The 18806-nt window shown below is 36.4% G+C and overlaps 1 protein-coding gene across 1 annotated transcript in view; it reads right to left on the reverse strand.

Moving 5' to 3' along the window:
* ITGA1 (integrin subunit alpha 1) overlaps positions 1-18806 on the reverse strand; it is a 161290-nt gene that overhangs the window by 55962 nt on the left and 86522 nt on the right. Inside the window, exons 8-9 of the mRNA XM_072756940.1 lie at positions 15807-15957; positions 1257-1422 (exon numbers count right to left, since the gene is read on the reverse strand). Coding sequence (XP_072613041.1) covers positions 1257-1422; positions 15807-15957 — 317 coding nt within the window. The remainder of the gene's footprint in view (positions 1-1256; positions 1423-15806; positions 15958-18806) is intronic.

An 18806-nucleotide genomic window follows, 5' to 3' on the forward strand; every position in this document is an offset into this window, starting at 1 on the left:
CCAGCCGCTCTGTAAATTCTTTTAGGTATTTAAGGAAGAGGTAAAAGTAATTCCTGAGTCTGCTGGGTCTTGATTGCCTTTAGCTCAAAATAATCTATATGCCAAAGTGACATATTTTGGGGTGGCCTATTTTACTCCCCTTTAGTTGTGAGGCATAGTATATTTATTATCATGGGTCATTGTCAAATAAAGCTTGAAAGCCACTACTCTAAAATAATTTCTTTCCTTTGTATATATTTTAACATTCTGTTGTCAGTCACTTTTCTGCATTTTCCTCATCATTTGATACTCAGTCAAAATGGTGTACTTGTTTTACTTATGTCTGTTTCTCATTTTATCTTTCTGTTTTCCATTATCAGGTAATATCACGGTGACTGAGAAGATGCTTTTAAACTCCTATGTTTAAATGTGAAAATAACTGTCCTTCTGTGTGTCCTCACAAGGATAGGGTCCACTGGATTCAGATGAGGCATAAGTGCAGAACTCTCTGGAAAGAGGGAAAGAGACATGTTCTCTTAGGCTCCACATATCAGAGAACATGAAGAAAGAGGCCTTTTCAGTTTTTCTGGCATAACAATTCTAAAGACATTTTTTGCAAGGAAAGGGCTAGTTTCAAAGTAATTTGTTACTTGACATCTACCAAAGGCAGAGGAAGGAATGCCATGACTCGCTATCCTCAGTAGCCGATCACCATTACAAAATTGAAGAAAAAAATCTAAAAAAAAGAATTATGACTTAGACAAATATAGTGAAGCTGCCATGAGAGTTGAGGCAGAGTTCCATGAAGACCTTTAAAGTGGGCAAGAAGCAAAATAGAAGAAAATAAATGAACATTGAAGTGACTGCAAACAAGAACAATTTCATAGAAGCCCAAAATAATAATAATAATAATAATAATAATAATAATAATAATAACAACAACAACAAATTAAAAAAGAAAACTTGAGCTATGTCTCCATTTTCTAAACCTGTGTCACAGAAAAAGACTAAATCGCGTGGGCACATTTTTGCTCTGGTGAGTCTGACCATTGCCTTCCCCCAGTCCTTACATCCTTACAAAGAGAGCTGCCAACAGAGTCAGTGTTGTGTAAGATAGCCATCTCAGGGACAGATTTGCATTAAAGGGCATTGTTCCATGCTGGCTATTGTACACACTAAAAGTGCATGAGCCGTGTAGTAGTAATAAGTACCAAAAACCCATTACATTGACTTTAAGTTGTAGAGAAAACATACAGACTTATAAGAACTAGTCCTACCTTCCAAGGCAAATATTCTTTCTCCCAGAGCTTCAACAATAGTGACTAGAGCCAATTCATCAGAGACATTGAAGAAATGCTTCTCGGTGGGTTCACTTGCAATTGATTTTATTTCTTCCACAAATTTTTCAGTGCTTAGATTTCCTCTGTTATAGCTCCCAAGAATCTAAGACATGACAAAATGGCAAGAATATACTTAAATTCTATGTGTTAAATAAGGATCTAAAGCATTTTTGTCAATAAACAGGAGAGTGTATAATACCTTAATACAATGCAATTTTTATGTATTTCCACATTCTTGGAAGAAATCTTCAGATTATGTAGATTCCCTAATATTAACTGTTACATACTGTAATTGGTGTAGGAAAATATAGAGGGCAATCTTGTATGTTTGTGAAAGTTTCTTCTGCATTCTGTGTCCCTCTTTATGAACAGCTCTATCTCTAAAGCCTGACAGTTCAAAAGTAATGTTGTAGTTTCTGAATGTCTTTGGCATTATTCCAGCATGCCACCACCATTTGCTGGCAAAAGCAATTAGCATGAGTTACTTGATCTTGAATAGGAAGTTCTTCTTGATAATCTTACCAAGAGCCCAGTCCCATTACACATTTTTAAAAACAGATATTAAACTAAATAGTAATCTAATTTGGCAATCTAGAAAACAGATAATCAGGATATTCCTGTTTGAAACCAAATGCTCAAGACAGGGGCCCCCTCCCACTTTTTAGAGAAAAGGGAAAGGAAGGAATTATCTATTATGGTTAACCGTAGTTATTTAGATTTCTTAGCAGATATTCTCAAACATCTATTTTATTTTTTAAAGTAAGGTTTATTGAGATATAATTTATAAACAGTGAAACCCACCCTTTTTAGATATACAATTCTGAGTTTTGACAAACCCACACAGATGTTACTACCACTTCAAGATGTAGAACATTTCTATCAGTGTTCTTTCTTGCCCCTTTGTAGTCAATCCCTTCCTTCTCCTAACCCTTACAACCACTGATATATTTTCTGTTCTTAAGGCTTTGCTTTTTCAAGAATGTTATGTTTATGAAACCATATAGCACGTAGCCTGTTGTGTCTGACACTTTCACTTTGCCTAACAGTTCCGAGAGTCATTCATGTTGCCTCATGTATCAGAAGTTCAGTGTTTTTATTGCTAGTAGGATCCCATTGGATGGATGCACCCAAACTGGAAACAGTCCAAATGTCTATAAACAGCAAAGTATGGAACAAATTGTGGTAGATTCATGCAATATATGATAAAAAAATGAATTACTGAGGCACAAAATATAATGTGTAATCGTTATGTTGAGTGAAAAGTTAAGCACAAAAGAGTAATACTGTATAATTTAATTTACATAAAATAGAATAGGCAACTTAAGCTATGGTGGTATAAGTCATAACATTGGTTACTACAGAAGTGAGTATTAGAAAAATGAAAGTTCAGGAACTTCCTGGGGGTGATGGAAATGTTCTATATTCTGATGGAGGTGTCAGTTACATGGGTGTATGCAATTATCTAAACTTTGTACATAATTTTCACATTGAAATCTTGCATTTCACTGTATGTGTTACTTTATTTTTTATTTTTATTTTTTAAAAGATTTTATTTATTTATTCATGAGAGACACACAGAGAGAGGCAGAGACATTGGCAGAGGAGGAAGCAGACTCCCTGCAGGGAGCCTAATGTGGGACTCGATCTCAGGACCCCAGGATCAGGCCCTGAGCCAAAGGCAGACAGTTAACCACTGAGCCACCCAGGCATCCCTAGAATTTTTTTGTTTTATATACGTAGAGATACCAAGAGATTAGAAAAGGAGAGCAAGAGATGAGTATAGGATTTGGGCTGATGTGTATCAGGTAAAGGACACCAGGTGGTGAATGTGGTCTGGCCCATAGATGCTTATAGTGCATACTTAAAATACATGTACATGTACAAATACAATAATAAACATAGAAACTTATAAAGTGGGTCACGCTTTCACAAATGATGGGGTCTTCTGAACTAAGGATCATTAATTCAATTCTGTGCTCCTGGAATCCAAAAAATAAAGGTAAGATCCCAAGCTCTGTGCTATTGCTTGAATTTTATATTATCCTACTCCTTAGGGACAAGAAAAATCAGAACATTTGGTGACCACGAAGATACCAGAAATTTCTAGCTTCATTTTCCATTTTTAAATCATAGGCATAGATTTGTCTGGCATCATTAAACTGGGACTCTATGGTGCCTTCAAAGTCCTGTTGCAACATAGACCTGCAAGAGTTCCCAACCACAGTTCAGCATTGTGCACTGTGTGGGTCCCAAACACATGGGTGGGCGGGCAAAGAGGGAGGCGCTAGTCAGTCCTGTCCTCACTGGATCTTCTGGCCATGGATCCCCTGCCTCTCTCTTCTGAGCACCCATATCCAACCCCACTCTCCTCCAGCTGCCTGTTCTAGGCATCTGCATGTATTTTTTTTTTTATGTCAGAGAGTTTTATTAAGAAGGGTACAACTTTCCACTTACAGTTAGGAAAAAAGCTAAAATTACTGTTTTAGGTGTTGCTGCTTATGATCTGCCATACACTTGTTTATTTGTATCATAAAATACATGAGGGCTTAGATTAGTAACTGAATCATTAAAATGTACACTAAATATTAATGTGAGTAGAAGAGTTGTGTCCCAGCTAGTCAGGCAGTTCTGGAGTTTTCCTTCCTAGTAAGAAGGTGCTGGGGGATTTATTCATGGTTTCTTCTCCTTGCTTGACTCACACCTTCATCCCTTTCCCACAGAATACCTAGAAGAGGTCCTGAGCAATATCACATATCTGCACATACAGGTCTTTATTGAGGTCCTTGTCTGCTCTTTACCTCTGTGTCTACCTATAAAATGTGTTCATGAGACATAACTGCCCTAAAGTTTGTGAAGAACTTTGTGCTGCTTTGAAAAAGTGAGAAATTTAGGAAAACAAGAGCTGGCTCTAATGAAATTGGTATACTATTTCGGTAGCTTTTCTATTTTTGAACCTCTCTACTACTTGCCCAGATTTGGGTAGGAAGGTCAATACCAGGAGTTTGCAAAATTACACCAGAACACAAAAACTCAGATCCTGTCTACTTGTCTGAAAAGTAAATTCCAACCATTAGAAATGGTTTATATTTGAACAGAAGCCACTGGTGCTTTTTTCACTTTAGCTACTTGATGGGGAAGAGAACTAATGGAAATGAATGTAGAGAACTGTTTAGACAGGGAGGGAAACCCAAGGGCTACTTGTTCTTATTACATGGAACAATTGTCTCTTGTACTTAAAAACAATTAAGATGGTCTTCCCACATCTCGATGGACATGCTCCAGAGAAAGCATGGAGAAGGGTAGGAGAAAGTCTCCAGCCCCTAGAACCTCCATCACACCTGTGTGTTGGTTTCAGGATCACTGGGGTCTTGCTCAACACCTCCCTCTATACCTGGTATTCTTCTCACACACTGCTAGATTCTTCGGTCAGCAGTTTTGCTACACATGGATTTCTTTTAGATTCACACAAATTCTACGTCATGTGAAGCCCTCTGAGTCCCCATTGTTTTACCTAATTTATCCTAGAAGTTATATGACACCCTTATCTGGAAAGTCACCATCCTTCCTCCTTAGTCCCTATTGAACACATTCTAGATTCACTATCACGTTGTCATGTTAACTTCCATTTCACTTATAAAGTGATGCATTTGAAAATTCACATAAAAATTGTAAAGATGCTTAGACCATGCATGGTTGAGGTTCTTAGTTGTGATGTAAATGTTATTAGACATTTAGTACTCTGTGTGACAGACAAGAGACAATTAGGTAAAATTCAATGGGGAAAATGCCCAAGTGATATACTTAAATAATAAAAATAAAACATATAAATGGAACATGAGAGTATATATTTGGAAGAAAATATAAGAGGAAAAAATTCCCAGGAAGTACTGTGACTTGCATCCATCTTGAACTCTTTTGTATTACAGAATTAAAAAAATGTAGGAAAGTATTTTGATTCTTCACCCAAGGATCTGGTGCTTGTGGAAACATTATTTTCTATGAGTGAGAAAAAATACAAAATAACACTTATAATTACTTCTGTTTTACTTTATACAAATATGTCAAGACCAGGCATTTGATATTGGTAATATTTACCTGAAGTAGACATTCAGAACTGAAGCTCCCTTGAGGCAGATGTATCAAATGTTAAGTGTACAATTCATTTACATGTACTACAGTGCTTTTTGTGTGCAAATGAATGAAATGTTAAGATACTTTCTAACTTCTCTTATTTTCATTTGAATGCTGTAGATGATACATATTTCACAGTCATTATAATCCCAGCCATTATCATTTTAGATTAGAATATGAATGTAGAACAGGCTCCTGCTGGCAGTGTGTAGCATCCTCAAGTGACAGAGTATAGACCATACAGAATCATACCAGCTTAGGATCCTCACCAAATCTGAGAGTTTAATGGGTCATGTTTGCAGTTTTACCACAGAGTGCTTAACTTTTCAATGGTCAATTTTGGGGGGGGGCATTGTCTTCCCCAAAACACATCTTTGTGGTTTTCAAGATCAATTGGTAGGTTAAAAAAAAAAAGCATTAGGAGGAAGAGCCCAAGTGGTAATACAGGTAGAGCCTCAGGTATATTTGTGAAGCATGAATGGAGCTTCAGAAATGTCTAAAGCCTTTCTGTGTGAATGTACAAGGAGAAGAAATAAAATAAAATAACTTCCTTATTTCCCAGTTTGGCACAAACTAAAAAATGAAAGTTTCACTGGGGAAAAGAAATATGAATTGGGAAAACAGAAATTCTTGCTGAAGTGAAATTTTTCTATACATTATTTATAACATTTTTGAAGAGCAATTTGATAATTCATTGATTAAAATAGGAAAGGAGCTCATGATTTTATGATTCTCCAGGAAAACTAATGTAATTATGAGAACGCTTTTTGACCAGATGGGAGGCAAAGTATGAATTATCAACTAGGGATCCAACCAAGGGAAACATAGTGACTTAAGGACAAGAAATACTGAATATGTAGCTAGATATCATGTAAAAGTGTTACAAGCTTTACTTAAAATTAAGAAGTCATTCATTGATAGATACAGTATCTGCTTTCCACTGAAGTTTATTTTTAATGTTGTTAATGCTGCTGATGGTTTATTTAGATCATTGCCTGCTCAGTGGCACCTGGAAAGCCAGACTATATTCTCTGGGGGGAAGCTGAACAAATGATAGCACTTCTGATATCCAATTGTCTGGGACAAACTGGGCATACATTGGCTTATGCAATTGAAAAGACCAGCCATAGAGATAACTGTGGCCAGTATCGCTGAGCGAAGCCAGGATCTATAGAATTATTCTCAACCACAGAAGAGATCAAAATAGTTATAGTAACCATTATTGTAAGGAGAAGTAATAATGGATTAATAGTAATAGGCAAGAGATAATTTATAGAACTAACAACAAGGGAAAAGACAGAAATAATGAGGTGTTTTTATTTTTCATATCTGTATCCCAAATAAAAAAGGACATTGCTGGATATTTGGGCTCTCTGCATAATTTGACTATTGTTGATAATGCTGCATGTACCCCTTTGAACCTGTATTTCTGTATCTTTTGGGTAAATACCTAGTAGTGCAATTGCTGGATCATAGGTAGTTCTATTTTTAACTTTTGAGGAACCTCCATACTGTTCTCCAGAATTTGCACTCCCACCAATGGTGCAAGAGGGTTCCCCTTTCCCTGCAACCTTGCCAACATTTGTTGTTTCTTGCGTTGTTAATTTTATCCATTCTGACAGCTGCGAGATGGAATCCCATCATGGTTTGGATTTGTATTTCCCTGATGATGAGTGAAATTTAGCATCTTTTCATGTGTCTGTTAGCCATCTGGAAGTCTTCTTTGGGGAAGTATTCATGTCTTTTGCTCATTTATTAACTGGATTGTGTTTTGGGTGTTTAGTTGATAAGTTCTTTATAGATTTTGGATACTAACCTCTTTGGATAAAGAAGATGACATAAATATATATATATATGATGTATAAATATATTAGGTAAAATTCAATGGAGAAAATGATGATGTATAAATATATATATATACAAGATTATATTATATGTATAATAATATATATTAGATTATATATACATAATAGAATATTACTCAGCCATCAAAAAGAATGAAACTTGCAATTTGCAACAATGTAGATAGAGCTAAAGTGTATTATGGTAAATGAAATAAATCAGAGAAAAATACTACATGATTTCACTCACGTGTGGAATTAAAGAAACAAAACATATGAACATATGAGAGGCGGGGAAAAGAAAGAGGGAAACAAACCATAAGAGGCTTTTAAAGATAGAGAACACACTAAGGGGTGATAGAGGGATGTAGGTGGGATGGGCTAGATGGGTGATGGTGATTAAGTAGGGCAGTTGTGATGAGCACTGGGTGTTATATGTAAATGATGAATCACAGAATTCTACTCTTGAAACCAATATTGCACTGTTTGTTAACTAACTAGAATTTAAATTAAAATTGGAAAAGAAAACAAAAGAACATTGTTGCAATCAGAAGTCGTCTTGTCTTATAAGAAAGTCATCTTGGTTATAAAATAGGTAGAGTCACCTTGCCCCTGGGAAGCAGTGAATCAATTTTGTGTTCTGGGGGGACACCTGGGTGGGTTGGTGGTTCAGTCTGCCTTTGGCTCAGGGCATGATCCTGGGGTCCCAGGATTGAGTCCCACATCCGGCTCCCCGGATGAAGTCTGCTTCTCCCTCTGCCTGTGTTTCTGCCTCTCTTTTTCTGTGTGTCTCTCATGAATAAATAAATAAAATCTTTAAAAAAAAATGTGTTCTGGGAGTTTATCAGGGATGAATCACTCTTCTTCTTCCATTGTTACAAGGGTGTGGGGTGTCCTTCATTGTTCATACTTTTGAATGGAGGAGGAAATCTCACTGATGAGATGCTGAAAAACCACTATGGGTAATATCTGATACTTACAATGAAAAAGAGAGATTCTATTGAAAAACAATTTAGGCTAAACTCTTATAGTTCTGAAATTTTTGCTTCCTGACTTATTTAAAAAATCAGTTTGTATTAAGAAGACTCCCTCCCCCTGGGCGAAGGGCACATGCTATGGAAATGAGAGCAAACAACTAGAAAGGAAGGCTGGACACAGTTGTATCTGAGATAAGGTTTGATAGTCCAGGGGGAATCTCTGAAGGTTTTTGTGCAAGGCGGCAACACAATTGCTCTAAGATTCCTAAGAATCTCTAAGATTCCTTCTAGCTCTGAGGTACCATGAATTTTATTATTTCACGGTTGTAAACTACTCTAGTTAAAGACCCTTAAGAAAAATATTTATTGGTTGCCTAGCCTGCTATTGTGCTAGATGTTTATAGTTACCTTCTCACTGATTTTTTATCTGAGAGAAAAGAAAGAGAAACAGAAAGAGAAATAGAGAAACAATATTTACCCCGACTTATAAATAAAGATGCTGAAGCTTGGAGTATTAAGCACTTATCTACTGTCACAAAGGCAGAATTTGAACAAAGGTCTTTCTAGTTCCAAAAATATACTCTTCTCTACCCTCCCCCCACCGCCTTCTTCTCACTTTTGGAAAGTGCCCATGTGTCTGTTGTTGTTTAAGATTACGACATGATGGGACATGCTAAGTGTCTCTACTGGGTCTTTTTGCTCTGGTACAGGGGCTGGAGAGAATTTGGGAGTCTGGGGAATTGAGGGAAAACATGTTAGGATAGTCTTGCAGCACCTTCCAGAGATCTGGAGCAGCAAGAAAGAGAGATTAGGGCGTGAAGAAGAACAGCCCAGAGCAGTGATACATATGGTCAGTCAAGGGGGTCTGCAGCCTTGGTCATGTGGCCTATAGCCGTGGAGCCTGCTGTCCCTTGGTTTCCTCATTCATAAATGGGAAAATGAAAGTTGCCCTGCTCTCTTTGGGATGCCACAAAGGACAAAAAAGAAAAATCTAGAACACAGAAAAAACTATTGTACATTACAGAGTGCTTTATGCATGATAATTTAAATTATTCTCCATATTTCCATTTGAAAGATGGAATTTTTATTTCTCTTTTTCTGAATGCTCCATGGGGTGGCACCACGAAATTGAGTCATCTCAGCTTATGGAGGTAGTAAAATTGATTTAGAAAAAAAAATCACTAATAAGAGGTAAAAAGCACTCTGACAGTCTCTCTCTCTCTCTCTCTCTCTCTCTCTCTCTCTTTGGATTGTGAGAGACAAATGTTATTAATAACAGATTACTTTTATATTGATACAGATTTGTTCACAAAAAGTTAAAGTACTTTGTAATATCTTCTCCATCATCAATAGCAGGCTAGGTTTTTCCTTGGAACTAAAGGAAATTTCTTCTTTTCTGATCATTTTCCCCTTCTTGTCCAGTTTAAATGCAATTGCAGAAAACATTTTATAGCTTCTGGTTGCTTCACTTTGGCTGCAGTGTTAGCAGATATGAAGTAGGGAGGAAATGGCTCTGCATGGAGCACATAAGCAATGATATGTCTTCTGATTTCTCCCCATTCTACTGGTAATGCCAAGAAGTGACTTGCACAGAGGAGCACCCATATCTATAGAATCACATAAGAAAGTCTTGCCATTGGAGGGACTTTACTCCTAAGTCTCAGTATAGACTGTCCAGAATAGACAAAAAATGAGGTGACCTTTTGTTTCTTTTCTGCAACTCAAAGAGTTGTAGGTATGGAAATACCACTATTCACTTTTAGTAGATTATTATAAGTCATGTCCTGATTTTCTACCTTCCCAAATTGTGGGAAGAATTATTAATTAGTATGAGAAGTATTTATTTTATTTGTCTTCATTTAAATTCAATTAATTAACAAAAATCATTAGTTTCAGAGGTAGAGGGCAGTGATTCATCAGTCTTATATAACACCCAGTGCTCATTACGCCAAGTGCTCTCCTTAATGTCCATCACCCAGTTACCCCGTCCCCCAACCCTCCTCCTCTCTAGCAACCCTCAATTTGTTTCCTATGATTAAGAGTCTCCTATGGTTTTTCTCCCTCTTTGGTTTTTGTCTTGTTATATGTTTTCCTCTCTTCCCCTATGATTTTCTGTTTTGTTTCTTAAACTCTACATATAAGTAGATTATCTTTCTCTTATTGGTATATGATTATCTTTCTCTTATTGGTATATTTCACTTAGCATAATATACTCTAGTGCCATCCATGTCTTTGCAAGTGCAAGATTTCTTTTTTTGTTGTTAGCTGAGTAGTATTCCATTGTGTTACATATATATATAATATATATTATATATAACATCTTAATCTATTCATTACATATATATATGTAATATACATATACATATATATATATATCACATCTTCTTTATCTATTCATCTGTCAATGGACATCTGGGCTCTTTCCATAGTTTGGTTATTGTGGACATTGCTGTTATAAATTGGGATGCAGGTGCCCCTTCAGATCACTACATTTGTATCTTTGGGGTAAATCCCTAGCACTGCAATTGCTGAGTCATAGGGTAGCTCTATTTTCAACTTTTAGAGGAACCTCCATACTGTTTTTCAGAGTGGCTGCACCAGCTTGCATTCCCACCAATAGCATAAAAGGGTTCACCTTTCTCTGTATCCTCACAACATTTGTTGTTTCCTGAGTGGTTAATTTTAGCCATTCTGATTGGTGTGAGGTGGTATCTCATTGTGGTTTTGATTTGTATTTCCCTGATGCTGAGTGATGTTGAGCATCTTTTCATGTGTCTGTTGGCCATTTGTATGTCTTCTTCAGAGAAATGTCCATTCATATCTTCTGCCCATTTCTTGATTGGATTATTTGTTCTTTGGGTGTTGAGTTTGATAAGTTCTTTATAGATTTTGGATACTGGCCCTTTATATGATAAGACATTTGCAAATATCTCCTCCCATTCTGTCTTTTGGTTTCGTTGACTGTTTCCTTTGTTGTGCAAACACTTTTTATTTTGATGAAGTCCTAATAGTTCATTTTTGCCTTTGTTTCCTTTGCCTTTGGAGAAGTGCCTAGCAAGAAGTTGCTGTGGCCAAAGTCACAGAGATTGCTGCCTGTGTTCTCCTCTAGGATTTTGATGGATTTGTGTCTCACATTTAGGCCTTTCATCCATTTTGAGTCTATTTTTGTGTATGGTGTAAGGAAATGGTCCAGTTTCATTCTTCTGCATGTGGCTGTCCAGTTTTCCCAACACCATTTGTTGAAGAGTCTTTTTCCATTGGATATTCTTTCCTGCTTTGTTGAAGATTAGTGGCCATAGAATTGAGGGTCCATTTCTGGGTTTTCTATTCTGTTCCATTGATCTATGTGCCAGTATCATACTGTCTTGATGTTTACAGCTTTGTAATAGAACTTGAAGTCCAGGATTGTGATACCACCAGCTTTGGTTTTCTTTTTCAACATTCCTTTGGCTATTCAGGGTCTTTTCTGGTTCCCCACAAATTTTAGGATTATTTGTTATAGCTCTGTGAAAAAGGTTGATGATATTTTGATAGGGATGGCATTGAATGTATAGATTGTTCTAGGTAGAACAGACATTTTAACAATATTTGTTCTTCCAATCCATGAGAATATAACAATTTTCCATTTCTTTGTGTCTTACTCAATTTGTTTCATGAGTGTTCTATAGCTTTCTGAGTATAGATATTTTGCCTCCTTGGTTAGGTTTATTCCTAGGTATCTTATTTTTTTTCATCCATTGTAAATGGGATCGACTCCTTAATTTCTCTTTCTCCTGTCTCATTGTTAACGTATAGAAATGCAACTTATTTCTGTGCATTGATTTTATATCCTGACACTGCTGAATTCTTGTATGAGTTCTAGCAATTTTAGGGTGGAGTCTTTTGGGTTTTCAACATAGAATATCATGTCATCTGTGAAGAGTGAGAGTTTGCCTTCTTCTTTGCCAATTTGGATGCCTTTTATTTCTTTGTGTTGTCTGATTGCTGAGGCTAGGAATTCTAGTACTATGGTGAACAACCCTGGTGATAGTGGACATCACTGCTGTGTTCCTGACCTCAGGGGAAAAGCTCTCAATTTTTCCCATTGACAATGATATTTGATGTGGGCTTTTTGTATATGTTTTTTTTTTATGATATTGAGGCATGTTCCTTTTATCCCTACACTGTGAAGAGTTTTAATCAAGAAATAATGATGTACTTTGTCAAATGCTTTTTCTGCATCTATTGAGAGAATCATATGGTGCTTGTCCTTTCTTTTATTAATGTAGTGTATCACATTGACTGATTTGCAGGTGTTGAACCATCCTTGCAGCACAGGAATAAATCCCACTTGGTCATGGTGAATAATCCTTTAAATATACTCTTGGATCCTATTGGCTGGTATCTTGGTGAGAATTTTTGCATCCATGTTCATCAGGGATATTGGTCTGTAATTATCCTTTTTGGTGGGGTCTTTGTCTGGTTTTGGGATTAAGGTAATGTTGACCTCAAAGAAAGAGTTTGGAAGTTTTCCTTTCAGTTTTATTTTTTGAAACAACTTCAGAAGAATAGATATTAATTCTTCTTTAAATGTTTGGTAGCATTCCCCTGGGAAGCCATCTGGCCCTGGACTCTTGTTTGTTGGGAGATTTTTGATTACTACTTCAATTTCTTTGCTGGTTATGGCTCTATTTAGGTTTTCTTTTTCTTCCTGTTTCAATTTTGTTAGTTTATACGTCTCCAGAAATGCATCCATTTCTTCCAGATTGCCTAATTTGTTGGCATAGAGTTGCTCTTATAATTGTTTGTATTTCTTCAGTGTTGGTTGTGATCTCTCCTCTTTCATTCATGATATTATTTGTTTGGGTCCTTTCTCTTTTTGATACATCTGGCCAGGGGTTTATCAATGTTATTAATTCTTTCAAAGAACCAGCTCCTAGTTTTGTGATCTGTTCTACTGCTCTTTTGACTTATATTTCATTGATTTCTGCTCTAATCTGTATTAAAATCTCTTCTCCTGCTGGGTTTAGGCTTTATTTGCTGTTCTTTCTCCAGCTTCTTCAGGTGTAAGATTAGGTTATATATTTGAGATCTTTCTTGTTTCTTATTTCTTGAAAAAGGCTTATATTGCTGTATACTTCCCTCTTAGGACCACTTTTGCTGCATTCCCCAAATTTTGAACAGATGTGTTTTCATTTTCATTTGTTTCCATGAATTTTAAAAAAATTCCTCTTTAATTTCCTGGTTGACCTATTCCTTCTTTAGTAGGATGCTCTTTAGCTTCCATGTATTTGAGTTTTTTCAAATTTATTCTTGTGATTGAGTTCAAGTATCCAAGCATTCTGATCTGAGAATATGCAGGGAATGATTCCAATCTTTTGGCAGTAGTTGAGACCTGATTTGTGACCCAGTATGTGATCTATTCTGGAGAATGTGCTATGTGCACTCAAGGAGAGTGTGTATTCTGTTGCTTTAGTATGGAATGCTCTGAATAGATTTGTGAAGTCCATCTGGTCCAGTGTGTTATTCAAAGCCCTTGTTTCCTTATTGATCTTCTGCTTAGATGATCTGGTCTATACATTTCAGTGATTGGTGTGTTAAAGTTCTCTATTATTATTATATTATTATCAGTGTGTTTCTGTAATTTTGTTACCAATTGGTTTATATATTTGGCTGCTCCCATGTTAGGGACATAAATATTTACAGTTGTTACTCTTCTTGTTGATAGATCCTTTTATTATTATATAGTGTCCTTTCTCATCTTTTATTAGTCTTCACTTTAAAATCTAATTTTTCTGATATAAGGATTGTCACTCCAGCTTTCTTTTGATGTTCATTAGCATGATAAATGGTTTTCCATCCCCTCACTTTCAATCTGGAGGTGTCTTTGGGTCTAAAATGGGTCTCTTCCACACAGCATATCAATGGGTCTTGCCTTTTTATCCAATCTGATATCCTGTGTCTTTTTGGGGTCATTTAGCCCTTTTACATTCAGAGAAACTATTGAAAGATTAATTTTGTTCCATTATTACCTTCTGTATTAAATCTTAAAAGTCACTGTTTCTGTATATTGTTTCTATTCTTTCTGATCTATGTTACTTTTGGGTTCTCTCTTCACTTAAAGGATCCCCTAGGGCTGGCTTAGTGACCACAAATGCTTTTAGTTTCTGTTTGTCCTGGAAGCTTTTTCTCTCTCCTTCAATTTTGAATGACAGCCTGGCTGGATACAGTATTCTTGGCTGCATATTTTTCTCATTTAGCACCTGAATATGTCATGCCAGTCCTTTCTGCCTGCCAGGTCTCTGAGGATAGGACTGCTGCCAGTCTAATGTTTCTACCCTTGCAGGTTATGGACCTCTTGTCCTGAGCTGCTTTCAGGATTTTCTCTTTGTCTCTGAGATTTGTAAACTTCACTATTATATGTTGAGGTGTTGACCTATTTTTTTTATTGATTTTGAGAGGGGTTTCTATGTGCTTTCTAGAATTATATGTTTTTTTCCTCAGATTAGGGAATTCTCTGCTATAATTTGGTCCAATATACCCTCTGCCCCTCCCTCACCCACTTTCCTCTTCTTCTGGGATCCCAATTCTAATATTGTTTCTTTTTATGGTATCACTTACCTCTCAAATTCTCCATTTGTGATTCAGTAGTTGTTTATTTCTCTTTTTCTCAGCTTCTTTATTCTCTGTCATTTTGTCCTCTATATCACTAATTCTCTCTTCTGCCTCATTTATCCTAGCAGTAAGAGCCTCCATTTTTATTGCATCTCACTAATAGCCTTTTTTATTTCAACTTGATTAGATTTTAGTTATTTCTCCAGAAAGGGATTCTCTAGTGTCTTCTATGCTTTTTTCAAGCCCAGCTAGTATCTTTATAATTATTATTCTGAACTCTAGGTCCAATGTCTTACTTATACCCATACTGAATAAGTCCCTGGCAGTCAGTACTGCCTCTTGTTCTCTTTTTTGAGGTGAGTTTTTCCATCTTGTTATTCTTGCAGAAAGTGGTCGTTATTCTATTTGTAGAGTTGCAGCTATACTTTTCTTACATCTCTGGTTGAGTTTGCAGGTGTTCAGAATGCTTTGATAGCTATCTAGCTGAATTCCTGGGACAAGACAAAATTAAGGTCTCTACCCCTCTATCATCTTGGACTATTCTCCAGGCAATGAATTTATTTCTAGCATTTCTTCAGTTTTCTCCTTTCTTCCCTCCCTTCCTTTTTATTCCTACCTTCTACTTTCTCCTTCCTTCTCTCACTCTTTTCTTCCCTTCCTCCATTCCTCCCTATGTCCCTCCAGCATTCTTCCCCTTGCTGGGGCATACTCTTCTCCTTTTCTTCTCTTCCTTTTCCTCTCCTACTTCTGTCTCTTTTATTGTCCTTTCTTCCCTAGGATACAAAGGGAGCACGACCCAATCCTACCCCCACAGAGTTTACCTTCAAATAGAGAAGTTTTTCCTTTTCAACATTGTTTGTGTAAATTTAATAAAATAACCATGATATGTACACATCTCTTGTCTCTGCACCAGAGTTTGAAAACCATGTTAACCATGTACTTACAGCTATGGAAAACCGCTGAATGTTTTCATCCTCACAGTCTTGGATGACTTTATTCAGTAGATGGTTGTCATGGGACTCCCCATCAGTCACAATTACCATGACTTTTTTAACTCCCCTTCGGGCACCCCGGGCTTCAGTGAAAGCTTCCTTCCTGAAGTGATCACAAGGAAAAAAAAGCAAATAAAACACCACCCCAAGGTTAGGCAAAGTGATAAACAAAAGAAAAACACTGTCAACTTAGTTAGACCAGTGTTGTCCTTCCAAGATAACATTGACAACCATCATTCAAGCTGGGAGGCATAATGATCGCTATTTGTAATAGTTTTAGATTTCTCCCAGATGATGAAGAGGTCACCATTTTGCTAATCATCACATCTCCCATCTACAAAGGGCAGCAGTATTTCATTCTTTAAAAACTTCTCAGGGAAGGTGTGACTGGAGCACACACATCAGACCTAGAAAAGGTCATATCTTAAATACTCTCTCTGCCACTCCTTTCTCTATAAACACTCCTTTTTTCTGCTTTTGGCAGAAGCTTTTACTTTATAATCACTTCCACCACATCTAGTCTAACATTTATGGAAGAGTATGGAAATCTTCTAAGCTGAGGAGAATTTTGTATGGCTGATAGTATTTGAGAGTGTTCTTGGGTATGGGGGAAAATCGGACATAGTAATAAAAGACTGCAGATCACTGTGATCTGAGTCAGTGACAGAGCAGGGCTTTGGGGATTAAGAGCAGATGGAGTAGGTATGAAACATTTGGTCTGAACGAGGTTTTAGGACATAGGCTCCTGGGGCTGGAGTGGAAGAAAGTGGCATGGAGAGAAAGGGAAAATTCTATAACCTAACTGCAAAGAAAGGAATTTTTTATTTAATTCAAAAAGCATTTATGGAAAGAGATGGAAGAGAGGGGAAATTAACAATTTTTATTTGTTTTGTGCTTCTACACACATACAGACACACACACACACACACACACACACACAGAGGCACATTTCTCCTCTATTATTTTCTTTCACTCAATTCACTTTCCTCTCTGGAGTCAAGTAAATTTTACTTAAGAATAACATTGAAAGGATTTCATATGATATTTTTTAGATTTTGGCATAAAATGTAGCATTCATTATAGTGAATGGTCCATTTCAATAGTTTTATTTGGTTAAGAGGACAGATAGCCGTAGTTTGGGATATGTTAAAAATTATTTTTCTTAAGCTAACCTTTCAAAGGATTTTCACAATACACACTAGTTTTACTGTAGATACACAGTAAGTGCACAATAGTAGGTATCTTGTGAACAGGAGAGAAGATCCTAGTGACATGGACAAAGAGATTTCATCTGTGATTATTTTCCTTTAAAAGGACTGAATCCAGTATGACAAGATGTTAACAATTGTTGATTTGTTTGGTTGAGTACACAGGATTTTGTTGTACTAATTTTTTGATTTTTCTTAAAATTTTCAAAATAAAGAAGCTATTAAAAAATGATCACTAGGGAGCTGTGTATCTCTGCCTTCTACACTATACAGATAGATTTTTCTGACTTCTTTATATGCACAAACAAAGGTGAAAACAGATGTTAAAGGCTAGTCTTTAAATGAAGTTCAGACATGGATATTATATAAGACTTGATCCTTACAGGATCACCAAAACTTCCTAAATCCCTTGGAGATCCAGGCCATTATTGAATGAACCTCAACTGATGGAGATGATTAAAAGACATTTATTTTTTTTAAGGTTTTATTTATTTATTTATTCATGAGAGACACACACACACACAGAGGCAAAGACACAGGCAGAGGGAGAGGCAGGTTCCATGCAGGGAACCTGATGTGGGGCTCAATGCCGGGACTCTGGGATCATACACTGAGCCGAAGGCAGACGCTTAACCGCTGAGCCACCCAGGCATCCCGAAAGACATTTCTTAAAGAAAATCTGGTAGATCTAAACAAGTGTTGGTTTTATATAATGTAAGAGTAGCCACTGGCAGAACTTCTGAGCATACTTTTTCTGTTTCAAATATTTTCAGCAAATTGCCCTTTACCCCAAATACTATCATCCAATGAAAATAGAAGTCAAGGATTCTAACAAATTAAAAATATTGTTTGTAACTGTCCCTGCCTAAAAGGAATAAAGAGCAATTAAAAATATGCTTTAATGTGAAAAACTAATGTACAAGGAGGATACTTAGTAATACCATTACGGAGTTGTATTTATATACAGAACTCAATAAACTGTGTGTTCTACAGCTAGGCCCTTTGTGAAACATGTAGGCAAAAACCATATAGGGTCATGGTATTTAGAGTGTATTTATGCAAGAGCAAAGCAGCCAGAATATTTCTTCAGTTAGTTTTCAAAGACGAATATTCATTCTTAAGTGGTTGCCTGTGGAAAATACACAGCTCCCTACAGCCTCAGAGCTTTCAAAGAACACTTTGATTTACTTTGTGCAGTCACACTTAGCAATTATTTAAGAGGGTGCATTCACTACACCTCAATATGCACACTCTTTGTGCATGCAAATTGGTGATCCTACAGGCAGGTAAATGTAAAATTACCCCATCTGTTTGTGGTTATTTTTCTCTTGAGCCCCATATAACTAGAACCACATGCTTCTCTAACACTTATGAATCTAATGCTGCACATGAAATTTTAAATTTTTAAATATCCAACTCATTCTTTAATATCCATATTAATTATTTTAACCCGCATAAAATACTGATCTTAGCAGGCAGGTAAAATGAGAGCATGGATAGTTAGCACTTTAAAGTCAGTTGAGAAGTTGAAGATACTTAACAGAAGGATCCTTAATATTAATCCAACTACTTACTAGATTTCTCAAGATTTTGGTATTGTTTAGTTTTTGTTCAGAACCTTACTAGCTTTAAAGGCAACTCAGGAAGAAAATAGCAAGAGATAAGAGTTGAGTGCAGTTGGGGGAAAAAAAACAGAAAAAAATTGTTCCACACTGTAATCAAAGAATAGTTCTTAGCTTCTCAT

The sequence above is a fragment of the Vulpes vulpes genome, chromosome 4 (genome assembly GCF_048418805.1).
Source record: "Vulpes vulpes isolate BD-2025 chromosome 4, VulVul3, whole genome shotgun sequence".
NCBI lineage: Eukaryota > Metazoa > Chordata > Mammalia > Carnivora > Canidae > Vulpes > Vulpes vulpes.